This window comes from Rhipicephalus microplus, chromosome 2, assembly GCF_043290135.1.
Source record: "Rhipicephalus microplus isolate Deutch F79 chromosome 2, USDA_Rmic, whole genome shotgun sequence".
NCBI classification, from domain to species: Eukaryota; Metazoa; Arthropoda; class Arachnida; order Ixodida; family Ixodidae; genus Rhipicephalus; species Rhipicephalus microplus.
The window spans coordinates 144,403,999-144,421,777 of NC_134701.1; the positions used below are offsets into that span (position 1 = coordinate 144,403,999).

The 17,779-nt window shown below is 42.5% G+C and overlaps 1 protein-coding gene across 2 annotated transcripts in view; it reads right to left on the reverse strand.

The window, feature by feature from the left end:
- LOC119169399 (uncharacterized) overlaps window positions 1-17,779 on the reverse strand; it is a 245,478-nt gene that overhangs the window by 189,930 nt on the left and 37,769 nt on the right. For both annotated transcript variants that reach the window (XM_075884077.1, XM_075884081.1), the window contains exons 2-3: window positions 13,833-13,949; window positions 2,172-2,291 (exon numbers count right to left, since the gene is read on the reverse strand). In XM_075884077.1, coding sequence (XP_075740192.1) covers window positions 2,172-2,291; window positions 13,833-13,949 — 237 coding nt within the window. The remainder of the gene's footprint in view (window positions 1-2,171; window positions 2,292-13,832; window positions 13,950-17,779) is intronic.

Here is a 17,779-nt window from a genome sequence, read left to right on the forward strand (position 1 = left end):
TAGGCTGAAAAATGAAAGGAGATATCGTGTTCTGCAAACATTGCTGGAAAAATACAGTTGCAGGCGAATAAATTGCTGGCACCTTTCTGAAATGATAAACTAAAACAATTTTTCTGTCGCAGACAGTTTGTTGAAAAATATAAAATATTTATGCAAAAACTTCAGAGCCAATATTTACTATTTTGGGACCTAAAACTGTGTTTTTCTTAACTGTTTTTGGTACTGGAAAGATTATTTTAGTGCCTAAAAATCCGGCCTCTAATCGTACCATCTTTCTTCACAACCATGAATATAGTGTTGTTCTTACTGTTGTAACTGCAAAGTTTTGTTTATACATAACAATTTTTCTTGAGATTTTCTCTGACTAATTGTATAAGATTTATATATACTACTAATGGCAATAATTTGTAAGTGTTATTCAAAATGTTAAGCATTTCCAGCTTTATTGAAATTATGCTAATAGAAGAATATATGCTGATGATGCGTATGTACACTGCTTTTAGATTGACTGCTGTTATGTGAAGGCCTTCAGGCACATTCAAGCTGTACGGTGCAGCTGTTAGCTCGAAGGACTCCCTACAATTTCGTTAAAAAACAAAAACATTTGTTATTCTTAATATTTAATGCAGGAGTTACGTCGCGTTGCCATCGTTGTGGTTCAAATGATTCCTCCCCCTTTTCGCTTCTATTTTCGAAGTGGCAAAATAATCATTGTCATGTTTCTTTGTTTCTAATGAATAATAGAGACAGTGTTTTCGTCATCGTGTCATAGCATGCATTTCGTTGATATAAAACGGACATCCGAGCTCCAACATGAGTTCTCACATTACGGCAGACTATGGCTAACGCAAGAAACGCTGGTTTATTCCATGTGTCTTGCAAGTAGACGGTTTGAACCCAAATACCCCAGTTCGAAAAACAATCGATGTTGATTCTTTTATTTACCTTTGTCTCAAAGCAAACAATGTCGCATTCACTGCTACTCGCACACTGCTTCACCTAAAGACGATACCCAATATGCGTGGAATCTGGCCTATTTCGTTCTAGATGACAATTTGTTGTTTTTTTCAGTAAATTCTTGTATCTACAATTTAACTAGGCTGGTAGGAGCTGTTTGCGTTGCAAGAATGACGGCCCACGGACCACTCTTAGATATAAAATAAAACAGTTCCCGAGACATGAACTTGGCTCTTGTTAGCGCGACACATATGGAAATGAAAAGGGAAAGATGACGAAGACGCCTAGAAAAGTTAGCGCCTACTTTTCTAGACGTCTGTGTTGTCCTTTTCTTTTAATTTCAAAATGTGCCATGGTAACAAAAGTTACGTTCATGGATAGCCAACTCGCCCAAGCCACAACTCTTTTGGCGAGACAGTCGTCTATCCACCAATAGTTTAATAAGTAGCACGTAGGTAGGCATTTAAGTACCCGAGTGGACATAATGAATAGAGCTATTTTTAAGCCACTAGACACCATTTCAGAATACAGTAAGCACACAAAGCCATATATGAAAAAGTTGGTATGTAGTGACTACCTTGTGCTAAAACACACTGGTGCATTAAGGCCATGTCTACTAGGTCATCTCAAAGCATAGACAAGATACTAAAAAAGGTAGCTTGCGGCCACAAATCTTCCCCTCAAAGGAATACGTGCCGCAGGACCCTTCAAGGAAATAAACTAAAGGCACTAACAAACTTCATGCTTTTGATGGAGTAGTCTAATTCAGAGTCATACCATAGATGCACGAAATGTTTACAAACTAGTCAGGTAAATTAGCGTCCGTTTGCGCAGGTCTCAGGCTGCTGCCCAAAATGACATCAATGCTTTCATAACAGATTAATCTGATTTAAGTCCCATGCATTGTTTTGTTAACGCGATACGTAAAGGTGAGTTTTTTAAACAAAACGGCTATCTTAAAACTCCTATTTCAAAATTATCGCTTGACTCCTGGAAAGGTCTCTTCAACCATAACCTAACGGCGCTTGCATGGCAGTGTTTACAGTTCCGGCTAGTTGAAACGGTGTTGACTAGACACCTGCGTACCCATAAAAGCTTAAACAAAATTGATTTTCACGTGGTTGCACGGATGTATCACATATTTGAGCTGTAATGATTACTTACGGTAGTATACATTTCGTAGCCTTCGCATGCAAGCATAAGCTGACACTCACCTGTTTTGCAGCAAACTCCTTTGAAACACTTTCCAGCCACTTTCCCCTTCAAATTTTTGCAATCACGTTTTGCCAAACACAATGTGCCTGTTATTTTACACTGCTTTGATTCGTGACCACCTGCATCACACCGAATAAATAGTTATTCTGAATACCAGCTGTCCCAGTAAACTTGAAACAAAATTAGAAGAAAATCGTGTGCATGAGGACACATCTGCGTTCTACATATTTGCAGCAGCTATGTGTACATAAAATTTGTAATTTTTCAGCAGCAAATCTGCTTTACCCAGCCGTACAGAGCGTATGTTGCTTATCAGAAAATAGTCCTTATAATCAGGGTATCTGCCGAAGAAATCGGGCAAACCTCACCACTTACTACTGATCCGCCAAAAATGAAAAAAAGCAACAGTTTGCGCAACCTACACCTGGAAAGCGATGTCTGGCGGTGAGCCGAAGACATATAGAGAACCTTAGTGAACGGGAAATGTGATGTTAACTGAGAAGAAACTGCGAAGAGAGAGAGAGAAAACGTGTGCCAATGATGATGTGCCCGTAGATCTATGAGAGCGCGGACACATGGTTTCTAGGCGATTATTTTGTCTCAGCAGTTTAAACACACCTGTCGTGTTTGTCGCACAGTTGTTTAACTCAAACGTCTGCGCTGGGAATGAACGTAGAAGTAACCTATTATAACCTACCGAAACATACCTAAGTTCTATACTCACATATAAACAACCTGCTTCAGCTAGTCAAGGATAGAAACAACCAAAAATAAACCAAATAATATTCAGAATCGTCCGTTTTCGTTGTCTTGGGCCTTACACAGCTTCATGCAGTCTCAGCCGATTTTATCTTACGAAACCTGAATAGTGGGAGGAGTTATGCATTTTTTTGCTATATATGTAAAATAGACACGTTCAGTTGCCGGCCAACTCCTGTGAAACCCAAGTAGAGAATTATGTTGTAATGAAGTCAACCTCTTGCTTTTCTGACCTAAAACGAAGCGCACGAAACTCGCCAAATATTATATCGACGCGTGCTCGCACACTCCTACTCATGCAATTCGAAGCTGTCATCGATTGATACAAGAATGATTTCGTTCACAGCACAGAGCCATATGCTATTTGATGAACCCCCACCAAAAACACTGCTGACATGTTCATAATCGATTTACAAGTCCTGTAGAACACGATAACAATGGAACGCATTGTATCAAACAAAGATGCCTGGAAACGCTTGTTTAGAGACGAGTGAGCATGTGTCTTTTCAATTTATGCTTGTACTTCTCCACTTCGTTATTCCTTGCAACAAAACAAGCTGACAGACTTTAGCACAAAATTTATTGTGGCGCCACTTTGGAGGGCTTGCAAAATTATTCTTACAGTTGAGCGACTTGAGCAAAACTTGAAAACCTTGCTAACTAATATTATTAATGCTGAGTAAATAAAGATGCACCGTAAAAAGATAGAACTTTTCTGCCTTGATGCTCCGATAGTGCTCCCATCATAGCTTTTTTTTTCCTGCTCTCACCAGCTCTTCTTCTTTTCTTTCATTATTCTGAACTCTGTTTTTTTAAGCACAGGGTACCAAACTAGAGTATTCTCCGGCTAACCTTCTTGTCTTTCCTATATCTCCATTTCAAGTGCTTCCAGGTGTTTTAAATTTTGCTATTTAAATTGATAATAGTTTATTGTTAGAGTTCTTCTTTGTCTTACATTCATGCAACTCTCCATGACAGGCAAGGATACAGATGGACAAGCATTGACATAAAATGCGTAGCCTCCAACAAAGACGCAGACTGCATACGCTGTTCCTTGTATTTTAACAGCCATATAGCTGATACGTGGCAGCATAAGCTTCCGTAGCGTCGACATAGAGCGTGTGTGTGTGTGCGAAGGGAGAATGGATAAAATACAGTAAAAACGGGGGAATTCAACGTAACGAAACATAATTTACCTTCAAAATGGTTTTGATTTGGAACAAATGAAATCGTTAGAAAGTCTGAGTCACTGGACTGCTTACATTCGTGGACAGGATAAGCGCCACCGTCCGGTCCTTAAGTAACGTGAAATCCAGTCCTGTCTTCTTACCAGCCTCTACGGCCTAAACGGTCTTTTCCTGGTGCCTTCTCGTCATTTATCACACCAATGTTTATTTAAGAATCGATACGTTAGAAAGAATCGAAACGAATATGTTTCGCAGCATCGAATACCAGCAATTCCGATTCATCAACTTTTTGTTCATCACTTGAAGAAACTGATGACAGTGGTGACAAATATGGAGGGGACGAATACATGAGTACATGTGCTTTTATAGCTCATGAAATGTCAGTTGGAATTCGTGTCAACGTTTCGGGTGGCTTGTGAATATAAGGGGTGTGTCTGCGCAACGTGGCCGCGTGGCAACGCTGCCTGCGATGCTAACTGTTTGTCCTTTCCCTCATTTTGACTTGCGCTCCACACCGCCCCTAAACGTTAATAATATGCATTTTCTTTCTACTTTTTTTGGACTATCAGCAGTGAATTGTTTCTGGGAAGTTCATAGAAGGACAACTTAGCGGGAAAAAACTTCCAGGCATGTGCGGAACGCGCAGAACTGTCACATATAAAGCTCGAAGGTGGCTTTGCAGAGCCTATTTAGAACTATTCGAGTAGCTACTGAAAGCACACTTGCAGTGTACCCACTACACCTTGAAGCATTCTGTAGCAGGCAGACATTCACTATTTCATTCTTTGTCCTTCTTAGGAGGAGCGAGGTACCCGCTGCACACTCCCAAAAACAAAATTGTGCAGTGTTTTGGTGTTGTGGCTGAAGACGATGAAAAACTACCACAAGTTTCTGTTGTCCCCTTAAGTACCCATTTTAACGTGGTATTTATTTTTTTGTTATTCCAACAAGGTCAAACTTGACTAAACTTTCAAAATTGGTCGTGAAATGTAATGAGGCAGTCTGTATGAATTACAAGCTCAAAAGCATAATACATGTAGCTTGAATTTATTGTATATATATATATATATATATATATATATATATATATATATATATTTGGTACGGTTACCATTTCATTTTTTTATTTTTATTCGCCTATCATAATCATCATCATCAACATAATCAGCCTACGTCAACTGCAAAACAAAGGCCACTCCCATATTCCACCAGTCAACTCGGTCCTGTGCACACTGCTGCCAATTTATACCAGCAAACTTCTTAATCTCATCTGCCAACCTAACCTTCTGTGTTCCCCTAACCCGCTTGCTTTCTCTAGGAATCAAGATAGTTGCCCCTAGTAAAGCAGTTATCCTCTCTACGTGCTGCATGCGCGGCCCATGTCTATTTACTCTTCTTGATTTCAACATTGATATCCTTAACCCCGGTTTATTCCCTAATCTACTCTGCTCCCTTCTTGTCTTTTAAGGTTACACCTACCATTTTCTTTCCATTGCTCACTGCGTCGTCCTCAATAAAAGCTGAACCCTCTTTGAAGTTCTCCAGGTTTCTGCTCCATAGCTAAGTACCGGCAAGATGCAGCTGTTATATGCCTTCCTCGTGAGGAATAGTGACAATCTACCTGTCATGAATTGGGAGTGCTAGCCAAATGTGCTCCACGCCATTCTTATTTTTTCAGTGACTTCAGTGCCGTGGTTCGGCTCCGCGGTTATTACTTGTACTAAACTGACATAGTCTTTCACAAATTTAAGTGCACTATTACCAATCTGAAAGCGCTGTTCTGTTTCGAAGTTGTTCCATATTACTTTAGTTTTCTGCGGATTAATTTTAAGACCCACCTTTCTGCTCTACTTGTCGAACTCCACAATCATGTGTAGACATCCGTCCCCTGAGTTACTCGGCAATGCAATGTCATCGTTGAAGCGCAGATTACTAAGGTACTCTCCTTTAACTCTTATGCCTAATTGTTCCCATTCTATGGCTCTGAAACCACCTGTGAGCACGCAATAAATATCATTGGGAAGATTGTTTCCCCTTCCTTTACCGTTTCTGATTGCTATTCTGTTGGTTTCTTTATGAAGCACTATGGTAGCAGTCAATACTCTGTAGATTTCTTCCAGGATGTTTATATATGCTTCATCGACGCCCTGATTCCGCAGTGTCTGCATGACTGCAGATATTTTCACTGAATCAAATGCCTTCTCGTAATCTATTAAGCAATGTGTAGTGGTTGGTTATCTTCTGAGCCTTTCTCTACTACCTGATTGATAGTAATAATGTCGTAGATTGTTGAGTAACGTGTTCGAAATCCTGCCTGCTCCTTTAGTTGATTGAATTCTGATGTTGTCTTAGTTCTGTCAGCAATTACCTTTGTAAATAGCTTGTATACTATGGATAGCAAGCTGATCGCCCTGTAGTTCTTGAAGTTCTTGTCATCTCTTTTCTTATGTAATAGGATGACGTTAGCATTCTTCTAAGATTGTGGTACTTTTTCCGTCAGGAGACACCTCGTAAACAGGGTCGCTATTTTTTCTAGCACAATTTGTCCTCCGTCTTTCATGAGTTCTCATGGTACCTGATTCTCACCAGCAGCTTTGCCTTTTTGCAAGCTCTCCAAGACTTTTCCTACTTCGGCTATCATTACTGGTGGGGTGTCATCTGAGTTACTGCTAGTTCTAATATTAAGGTTGTGGTTGTGCTGGCTACTGTACAGACCTCTGTAAAACTCCTCCGCTAATCCTATTCATATTGGTAGTAACTTTGCCTTGCTTGTCCCTTACTGCATACATCTGGTGTTTGCCTATCTCATGTTTTTTTCTTCACTGCTTTCACGCTCCCTTCGTTTTTCACAGCTTGTTCAATTCTCCTCTTGTTATACCTTTATACATAAGATACCTTACGCTTATTGATCAACTTTGAAAGCTCCACCATCCCTATTTTGTCTGTTGTACTTGAGGATTTCTTGCTTTGACGCTAGTTAGTGAGATTCTTCGTTTCCTGGGATAGCTTTTTATTGTCCTGTCTAACTACTCTACCTCAAACTTCCACTGCACACTCCGAAATGATACTCGTCTGATTATCACTCATTGCGTCAACGCTACGGCTGTTTTCCTCGATAACAGCCGAGTGCCTGTTCTAAAGCGAGACTCTGAATTCCAGTACTTTCCCTCTCAGTGCTAGCTCATTGACTGGCTTGTTGCGTATCAGTTTCTGTCGTTGCTTTTTCAAGTCTAGGTGAATTCGGGACCGTACCATTTGATAGTCACTGCATCGTATTTCGCCAAGCACTTCCACATCCTGCACAATGCCTGGGTTTGCACTAAGTATAGAGACTATTTCGTTCTTATTTTCGCAATTAGGGCTTCTCCATGTCCACCTACGGTTTCCTCACTTTCGGTGGAAGGTATTCCGAATTCGTAAGTTATTGAGTTTTGCGAATTCTACAAGTAGCTCCCCTCTAGAATTTCTAGTACCGATGCCGTAATCTCTTACTGCCTGGTCTCCAGCCTGTTTCTTCCCTATTTATTCACATATAATACACGGAAAAAAACATTTAGAAATCTCAACGTCAAGATGGTACGTGCTATATATTGAAGGAAAACAAACAAACGAACAACGCCCCTGCTCCCCTGTGGGTATACGCCACAGTTATTAAGTGAACAAAATCAAACTTTTGTAAGAAGTTGGAACATGCGACATCCTACTCAATCCGAAATTCGCATTGTTTGACCCCTCACTGTTTGTTTTCTGAAACGCTTTATTAATCATATCAACATGATTCCTTTCCCGGCATAAAGCCTGCCTTAAGCTAGTTTCCAAGGGATTCCCCAGCAATGATCAGTCGATGGCAATATTTTAATGCACTAAAAAAAGAGCAACAGAGTGGCTCAGTGATAAAATACTGGCCCTAGCACTGAGGGAACCCCGTTCTGACTCACACTGTGTTTTTCAAGTTCTTATTCACTATTTTTATTTTCATATTTCTTTCGATAGTGCTTACGGACACCGGCGTTGGTAGCGGACTACTACGGCGCCACGCGTGACCCGTGTTGTAATCGCATAACAGCTTTCGCTGTAAAAAAAAAGAAGAAAGCTGGCGAACTCTCAAAGTTTGCTTTTACGGGTTCAGCGCGATAGCGAGATCCTGCCCCTAGTGCGTAAACACTGAGTTCCAAATGGCTTTTCCCAATGAAGCTTTTACGAGTTGAGCGTCAAAGCGAGATCCTGCCCCTAGTGCGTAAACACTGAGTTCCAAATGGCTTGTCCCGAAGAAGATTTTACGGGTTGAGCACGATAGCGAGATCCTGTCCCTAGTGCGTAAACACTGAGTTCCAAATGGCTTGTCCCAATGAAGCTTTTACGAGTTGAGTGCGATAGTGAGATCCTGCCCCTAGTGCGTAAACACTGAGTTCCAAATGGCTTGTCCCAATGAAGATCTTACGGGTTGAGCGCGATAGCGAGATCCTGCCCCTAGTGCGTAAACACTGAGTTCTAAATGACCTGTCCCAATGAAGCTTTTGCGAGTTGAGCGCGATAGTGAGATCCTGCCCCTAGTGCGTAAACACTGAGTTCTAAATGACTTGTCCCAATGAAGCTTTTACGAGTTGAGCGCGATAGTAAGATCCTGCCCCTAGTGCGTAAACACTGAGTTCCAAATGGCTTGTCCCAATGAAGCTTTTACGAGTTGAGTGCGATAGTGAGATCCTGCCCCTAGTGCGTAAACACTGAGTTCCAAATGACTTGTCCCAATGAAGATCTTATGGGTTGAGCACGATAGCGAGATCCTGTCCCTAGTGCGTAAACACTGAGTTCCAAATGGCTTGTCCCAATGAAGCTTTTACGAGTTGAGTGCGATAGTGAGATCCTGCCCCTAGTGCGTAAACACTGAGTTCCAAATGGCTTGTCCCAATGAAGATCTTATGGGTTGAGCGCGATAGCGAGATCCTGCCCGTAGTGCGTAAACACTGAGTTCTAAATGACTTGTCCCAATGAAGCTTTTACGAGTTGAGTGCGAGAGCGAGATCCTGCCCCTAGTGCGTAAACACTGAGTTCTAAATGACTTGTCCCAATGAAGCTTTTACGAGTTGAGTGCGAGAGCGAGATCCTGCCCCTAGTGCGTAAACACTGAGTTCTTAATGACTTGTCCCAATGAAGATCTTATGGGTTGAACGCGATAGCGAGATTCTGCCCCTAGTGCGTGAACACTGAGTTCCAAATGGCTTGTCCCAATGAAGCTTTTACGAGTTGAGCGCGATAGTAAGATCCTGCCCCTAGTGCGTAAACACAGAGTTCCAAATGGCTTGTCCCAATGAAGATTTTACGGATTGAGCAGGATAGCGAGATCCTGCCCCTAGTGCGTAAACACTGAGTTCTAAATGACTTGTCCCAATGAAGCTTTTACGAGTTGAGTGCGAGAGCGAGATCCTGCCCCTAGTGCGTAAACACTGAGTTCCAAATGGCTTGTCCCAATGAAGCTTTTACGAGTTGAGCGCGATAGTGAGATCCTGCCCTTAGTGCGTAAACACTGAGTTCCAAATGGCTTGTCCCAATGAAGATTTTACGGGTTGAGCACGATAGCGAGATCCTGCCCCTAGTGCGTAAACACTGAGTTCCAAATGGCTTGTCCCAATGAAGCTTTTACGAGTTGAGCGCGATAGTGAGATCCTGCCTCTAGTGCGTAAACACTGAGTTCTAAATGACTTGTCCCAATGAAGCTTTTACGAGTTGAGTGCGAGAGCGAGATCCTGCCCCTAGTGCGTAAACACTGAGTTCTAAATGACTTGTCCCAATGAAGCTTTTACGAGTTGAGTGCGAGAGCGAGATCCTGCCCCTAGTGCGTAAACACTAAGTTCCAAATGGCTTGTCCCAATGAAGCTTTTACGAGTTGAGCGCTATAGTGAGATCCTGCCCCTAGTGCGTAAACACTGAGTTCCAAATGGCTTGTCCCAATGAAGATTTTACTAGTTGAGCACGATAGCGAGATCCTGCCCCTAGTGCGTAAACACTGAGTTCGAAATGGCTTGTCCCAATGAAGCTTTTACGGGTTCAGCGCGATAGCGAGATCCTGCCCCTAGTGCGTAAACACTGAGTTCCAAATGGCTTTTCCCAATGAAGCTTTTACGAGTTGAGCGTCAAAGCGAGATCCTGCCCCTAGTGCGTAAACACTGAGTTCCAAATGGCTTGTCCCAATGAAGATTTTACGGGTTGAGCACGATAGCGAGATCCTGCCCCTAGTGCGTAAACACTGAGTTCTAAATGACTTGTCCCAATGAAGCTTTTGCGAGTTGAGCACGATAGTGAGATCCGTCCCCTAGTGCGTAAACACTGAGTTCCAAATGGCTTGACCCAATGAAGAACTTATGGGTTGAACGCGATAGCGAGATTCTGCCCCAAGTGCGTGAACACTGAGTTCCAAATGGCTTGTCCCAATGAAGATCTTACGGGTTGAGCGCGATAGCGAGATCCTGCCCCTATTGCGTAAACACTGAGTTCTATATGACTTGTCCCAATGAAGCTTTTACGAATTGAGCGCGATAGTGAGATCCTGCCCCTAGTGCGTAAACACTGAGTTCTAAATGGCTTGTCCCAATGAAGATCTTATGGGTTGAACGCGATAGCGAGATTCTGCCCCTAGTTCGTGAACACTGAGTTCCAAATGGTTTGTCCCAATGAAGATCTTACGGGTTGAGCGCGATAGCAAGATTCTGCCCCTAGTGCGTAAACACTGAGTTCTAAATGACTTGTCCCAATGAAGCTTTTACGAGTTGAGTGCGAGAGCGAGATCCTGCCCCTAGTGCGTAAACACTGAGTTCCAAATGGCTTGTCTCAATGAAGCTTTTACGGCTTGAGTGCGACAGCGAGATCCTGCCCCTAGTGCATATACACTGAGTTCCAAATTACTTGTGTCAATGAAGCATTCGCATGAGACCACATACGCAGATTATCTAGCTCACCTAAAAATAAGCAATATTATTGCGACTGATGCATCTGTGTCAAAAGAAAAGGCTGGGGTTGGCATCTTCTCTCCTTTTTTGACCGGTACTTTTCGATTATACTCCCAGATTATTCCTCTGTATTCATTGCAGAATCATCGGCTATCGTTCTTGCCATGCGCAAATTGCCCTAAAGCGAATCATCAGCAGTTATCACAACAGATTCGTTATCAGTATGTATTTCACTTTCTGCGGCAGCAAATGCAGAGTTGATGAATACGTTTCGGCCTTTAATACCAAAAAACTTTAAAAAAACAGCATTTGGTATGGGTACCAGGCCACTGCGAATTACATTTGAATGAAATGGCGGACTCTTCAGCAGCAGTATTCCTGAGCGGGCCCACCATCCCAGTTTTGCCAAATACGGCCTACGTGACAGCGGCAAGATTCCAAAAAGCTTGCCTGCGATAGGGAATAGGTCGTTTGAATAAACTTAAATATTTCGAGCATTTAAGGCATTGATTGATATGTGAGGTTTAACGTCCCAAAACCACCATATGATTATGAGAGACGCCGTAGTGGAGGGCTCCGGAAATTTTGACCACCTGGGGTTTTTTAACGTGCACCCAAATCTGAGCACATGGGCCTACAACAATTCCGCCTCCATCGGAAATGCAGCAGCCGCAGCCGGGATTTGAACCTGCGATCTGCGGGTCAGCAGCCGAGTACCTTACCCACTAGACCACCGCGGCGGGGCGAGCATTTAAGGTATTGCTGGAATAAACAGTGGTGTGTATCTCGCCAGCTAGAGGTCATTTATACCACATTGCGCTGTACAGTTCCACAACTAAATTTTTACCTTAACAAAGCTCCACTCAAGGCGTCACCGCTTTTCATTTTTTGCAACGAAATCGAAACAACTGTACATTTTTTTATTCTGTTGTCTTTACTGTTATAATAGAAAAAGATTTTTAGGAGCTTCATTGAAGAAGTTACGAATACAAGTAAATGCACCAGTACTTTTATCACTTAGCGGCACTTCATTTGGTTACTACCCACAGGGATATATGTTTCTATGTGTTTGACTACACCAATGCAACTAAAATATTAGCGTGCTAGTGAGCCCTAACTTTTTCAGATCTTTAGTTTATAATTCGTAGCTATGTCTCAAAAACAAGAGATGGTTTGACCGCTTGCTCATCAAAAATTTCTTTTATTGTTAGTATTATATCTAAAGAAATTTTTTAGATTGGCTTTACTTCATTTTAGTTTCATTTAGGTATCCAGCCGCCCGGTTCTTGGCCCATCCCCCTATGTGGGTGAGCACCATCCATCTGAGGTCATCAGCATCAGCATCAGACTGCTTTCTGTGTAATGAGTAGTTTAGTTAAAACCACGGGCGATTGTTCACGTCAAATCTTTTCGAAGTTTCTGTTTACGGACTACGGCCTTGAAGGAAAAGCCACACTAGCGTGTTTGCCTTTTACAGAAAAAGCTTTTATCAGATGACAACTGGGTTCTTGCACAGCGCCATAGTTGTCCGCCACCGCCGCTGCCGTCGCTGGTGTCCATAACCACATCGTGCGAGATCCCGTTATGGAAACCAGCGTATAATTCTACGAATGATGCCTAGCATCAATGCCTAGTACCAATTACACAGTTAGGCTCGAACTTGGGTCCGCTGCGTGTCAGCCCAGTATTCTAACACTGAGCCATGCCGCCGCATGGGTCTTGCTCGCAAACTTGCCTTAGGCAGGCTTGTTGTCGGGAAAGGAATCGCGTTATTATGAGTAATCAAGCCATTTAGAACAGCGAAAGAACAACTAGTCGTCACACTTTGCGAATAGCCTGATGAGTGGTTCGTCCAATGCTCTAACCACTTACAAAAACTTGTTTTTGATCACCTAAAAACAGGGCACATTCCCACATCAGGCACGATTTCTCATCATCATCAGCCACTGCTTGAACAATTGGCACAAAATTTCTCGGAACAGCAGGGCGGATAACGCGCTTCTCGGAAGAACGACAAAAATAGCATAGCGACTGCTGGCCTGCTACACTAAAATTTTTATTATTATTGCCATAGTGGGCATCAAGGGTGTGCTTGCAGAAGTCATCCAATGAGTGTTCAGAAATTTTACATTGTGCTGAACTAATTTCACAGTCAAAACAAAGTAATCCTATTCCCCTAGTTTAGAAAACCTAAAGGTGTTGACTTGCATTAACCACCAGCTTCTTGGCCAATCTCCCTTAGTGAGTGAGAGCCACAAAAGAAAGGATCAAGCAAGCAAGAAAAGCTCCGAAAAGCCGCTTTTCTAGTTTTCCCTGTGACTGTCCTTCGCCTATCGCGCAGCCCTGGCGTTTTTCTAGGGAGTAACCTGCTGTAACTGATTAATTCATATTATTCGCATGCTATGACGCTCGATCGCAATGTGCGCTTGCACCACGCATTATTGCCGCAATACTACGCTGCCTTGTGAAGCATACATACAGGACGCATGCGTCTGTAAAGCATGCAAGTTACCTTAACAGCTTTTCCAAGCAGAGAACTTTTTTTTCACGGTATTTGCAAGCAGATGCGTGGCTCTGTGATACAACACTTACTTGCTACGCCATCGACCTGGGTTTAACGGTCACTCAGACTCAAAACTTTGATTTATTTTATTTGCATCTTTATCGATTGCTTGGTCACAGAGAAGATAATTTTTTCACTCAAGACCAACGTTAAAATGTGTGTGCTTTCTCACAGGTAGTTCGGAATGAAGGCTAATAAGGCACTTACCTTTCTTGCCGCAGACACCTTGAAAACAGTTCCCTAGACTTTTTCCCTGCAACATCTTGCAGACGCCTTTGTTAAGGCATGGTATGTTTGCGTCTTTGCACTGGTTAGCACTTCTAGCTGCGTTAAGAGAGAGATTGGCAACGTTGTAGCTTTTTTGAAGTAACAAAAAACTGTGATGCTAGCATAACCAAAACTGAGATTTAATACTGAATGTATTCTAAATGATATCGGTGAATATTCTATGCAGCAACAAAATTTAGAACATTTGGACAGTGATGCTGAACATACTGTACCCTGGCGCGTCATAAGCATTGCGATCTTCATAATTGATCAATATGTGTAGTTTAACGTCCCAAAACCCCCCATATGATTATGAGAGACGCTTCAGTTGAGGTCTCCAGAAATTTCGACCACCTGGGGTTCTTTAACGTGCACCCAAATCTGAGCACATAGGCCTACAACATTTCCGCCTTCATCGGAAATGCAGCCGCCGCTGCCGGAATACGAACCCGCAACCTGCAGGTCAGCAGCCGAGTACATTAGCCACTAGACCACCGCGGTAAGGCAACGCGATCTTCGTAAGTCTAAGCAAAAAATAGAAAAAATGATATATATATATATATATATATATATATATATATATATATATATATATTCCTATTGAAAAAACGTCCACCGTAGAAATGGTGCATGCCGCAATCCACCATTTTGGTGAATTATGGCGGTGGAAATGGTGGCACAAGGTGTATGGTGGCGTATAATGGAGCGAATGCTGAATGGCACGCTCCAGCCGGCAATGCTGAAGCGAAAAGCAGCGTCAGAACCACCGTGACAAGCTGCCACTAAAGAAATAATAAAAATATATGTATAAAAAGAATGTATCAAGCACCCGTGAAAAAAAAGGTGCGCCAATGTGGAATCAAACCTGGCACCTCCGAATCTTGAACTAAGTTCACTAACCACAGCGCCACGCCGACTTTTTGTCTTCAATTATTGAAATTATTACCAGTAAATTACACAGAAAATACTTCATCAGAAGTCAGGCAAACACAGAGAAGTGTCAAGAATGGGAAGCCACTCCGTAACGGGGTCAAAAGTCTTGACAACACTGCGCACTTGAGCAGCTGCTTCTCGGAAGACAGATCTCGTCGACCGTGGAGGCTCGGCGTGTCTATCGATCATGCGACTTTTCCATAATGAATAAAGTCCCAACAACATAACTACGTTGTAAGGAGTATCATCAGTCAGACTCTTTTTGAACGGAAGGAACTTAATGCCATGAGCTCTGATTGGAACTTCTTTTCTTAACGTTCTTTTTAGAATGTCACAAAAGTAAAAAGCGTCACGACAATGAATAAAACAATGCTGTATAGTCTGAGGTTGGTTGCAGAGTCTAAAGTTCACTGTCCAGGGTACATATATTATTTTTTCATTCAGCCACGTTTTTACTGGCAGCGTGGAAGTGTGCAGTTTAACGAAAACTGTTTTCGCTGAAGGAGATATACACATTCTACGTACACGAAATAATACATCGTGACCAGGTAGAAGCGAATATGGCTTTCGATAAACAAGTTCGGGGAAAAGGATTTTCACGAGTGCAGCGGTTGAATTTGTTCTGTCAATGATATACAAATACTCTAAGGTAAACCTGACTTTCAAAAAACTGACAGTATCAACGATTTTTATTAATAATCCCCGCCACGGCAATTCCTTAGCAACGCTTGTTGTGACATAAATAAAAGGAAGGTGTTAACATAGACGGTTACGAATAACCGCTAATAGAAATGGGTGGCACACATCCTTGAGGTAAAAAAAATGCAGCACCGACTATCGCACGAACAAATGCACAAGGCCAAGGCCACCCTTTTTAAGTGGAAGAAAAAGATTGTCTCTTCTCATGGGTTACCAGGAAGAGCTCCAAATAAAGCAGGCAAATATCTTATAAAAGGCTTGAATGTGTTCCTGAGAGCAATGTAACACCTGCGGAATATGAATAAGCTTTGAGACAAGGAATATATTATATATTGCACGCTTTCGCTCTGGCAAAAATGGAAAGCCCCCGTCCGTGCCATGTTCCAACCTTCCGGTGGATCGTAGTTATCGCAGCGGTCCAGTGTAGGCCGCTGTTACGATAGTTATCGAGAAACACATCAAAGTATTTCATAGGAGTCGCATTCCGATGAATACTTGCGAAGACCAAAGGAGTTTGGGCGCACATGCCTAGCCAGAATCCACTACTTTTATCAAAATTTATGCTGGCGCCAGCAACTTCCCAGAAACGTAAAGTAGTGTTGATTGCTTCGTGAACGCTGGATTTATCAGCGCAAAAGAAGGCAATGTCATCTGCATAAGCTAGAACTTAAACTTCCTCAGCATCATATCAGTAGCCTCTTATGCTAGACTTTAGAAGCACACTTAAAAATAATGGTTCCAGATAAACAGCAAAAAGCAAAGGTGACAGCGGACATCCCTGACTTATAGATGAATTTATCTCTATTATATTGGAAATTGTGCGATTTACAATTGGCCTAGTTGTGCACTTCTTATAACAGAGTGAGATACCATTGTATAGTACATCACCCAACTGCAGATGTCTTAGGAGCTGGAACAAAAAAGCATGCTGTCCCTTATCAAATGCCATGCCGACAGTGGCCGGACTGGGTGGTAAAGAAGTAGTCAACTCACAAAGTCACTGTTAAACTTAAGTTCTGTTTGTCGTTTACTTGGGAAAACGGGATCTGCACCTGCTGCTAAAGTTTGCACATTTGATAAACATGAACAACTGCTGCCTGTACCGATTGCCACTGCGATAATGATAACAGCGCTATGTTTTTGTTATGCCTTACAACCGCAAGGTAAAAAAAAAACTCAGTGAACTGAGGAGCAGGTAGAGTTTATCGGTGGTTACTGCCAAAATTATTATCTGTTTCTCTCTCCTTCCAAAGGGAGATATCTGTTCAGGCTTTGTGACACTTCTACGCTCATTAGATAGATACACTCTAAAAATAAAGCGAGTAAAAAGAGATTTTTTTCCCACAATAATTGTCATATATATTGCGTTCCGTCCTTGCGCTATCGTCCAGCGCCCGGTACATTCCGGTCACTATCGACATGCCCATTATCAGGGTTACATTGCATTCTCGATAGGAAAGTGGCCAACGCCGAGTTTTCAAGAAAGGAAGCGCACAGAAGCCTGATCACGATTATTGTTGTGGGACAAAAAGACACCCTTTTTACTCGATATTTTTTAGAGTATACGCCCACACAATTGATTTCGATATTTTTCGCGCATCGCGCGCCGCAGTCGCGCCAGCGCACCGCTGTTGCTCCGTCACTAGAAACAGCTACATAACGGCTTGTCCGAAACGAATGCAGTGCGCCAGAAACATCATGCTATCCTAATGGTTCAGTAAGCTTACGAATTGACGTGTCTATGTTCTCGCATAAGAGCCAGCGAAGTGCCGGGAATGCGACCGGCGGCTGTCAGTGAGGCGAGGCGTACCTTTGGTAGAAGTGCTGCAAGCGCGTCGCATCGATGTTTGTCGCTTCTTGCGCGGACACCTTACACAATAAAAGAGGCTTCATTTAGAGTAGATGATGACGCAGATGTGCTGTATTGTCATTTTTAATCGTCAATATCGCGTATTCTGAAACCCAGAAGCGCCGATAACACTTGTACGGGCTCGGTCAGTACGACTAACCTTTGGTGGAAATCATGGTGGTAGAACAGAACGGTGAAAGTCGAATTCGCTGAGGCACACCGCGACGCATGTCAAAACTGAAAGTTTATGCATATTCGCACACACTTTGTTAACATAAAGGTACGGCTCAAACAAAAGAATGTGTAAGAATTACCAGAGTTGCGTTTCTAGCGTGGCGACATCAAGTGACCACTGTGTTCTGCTCTAACATTCAAAAGGGCTATTGCGAACTGGAGCACATTTATT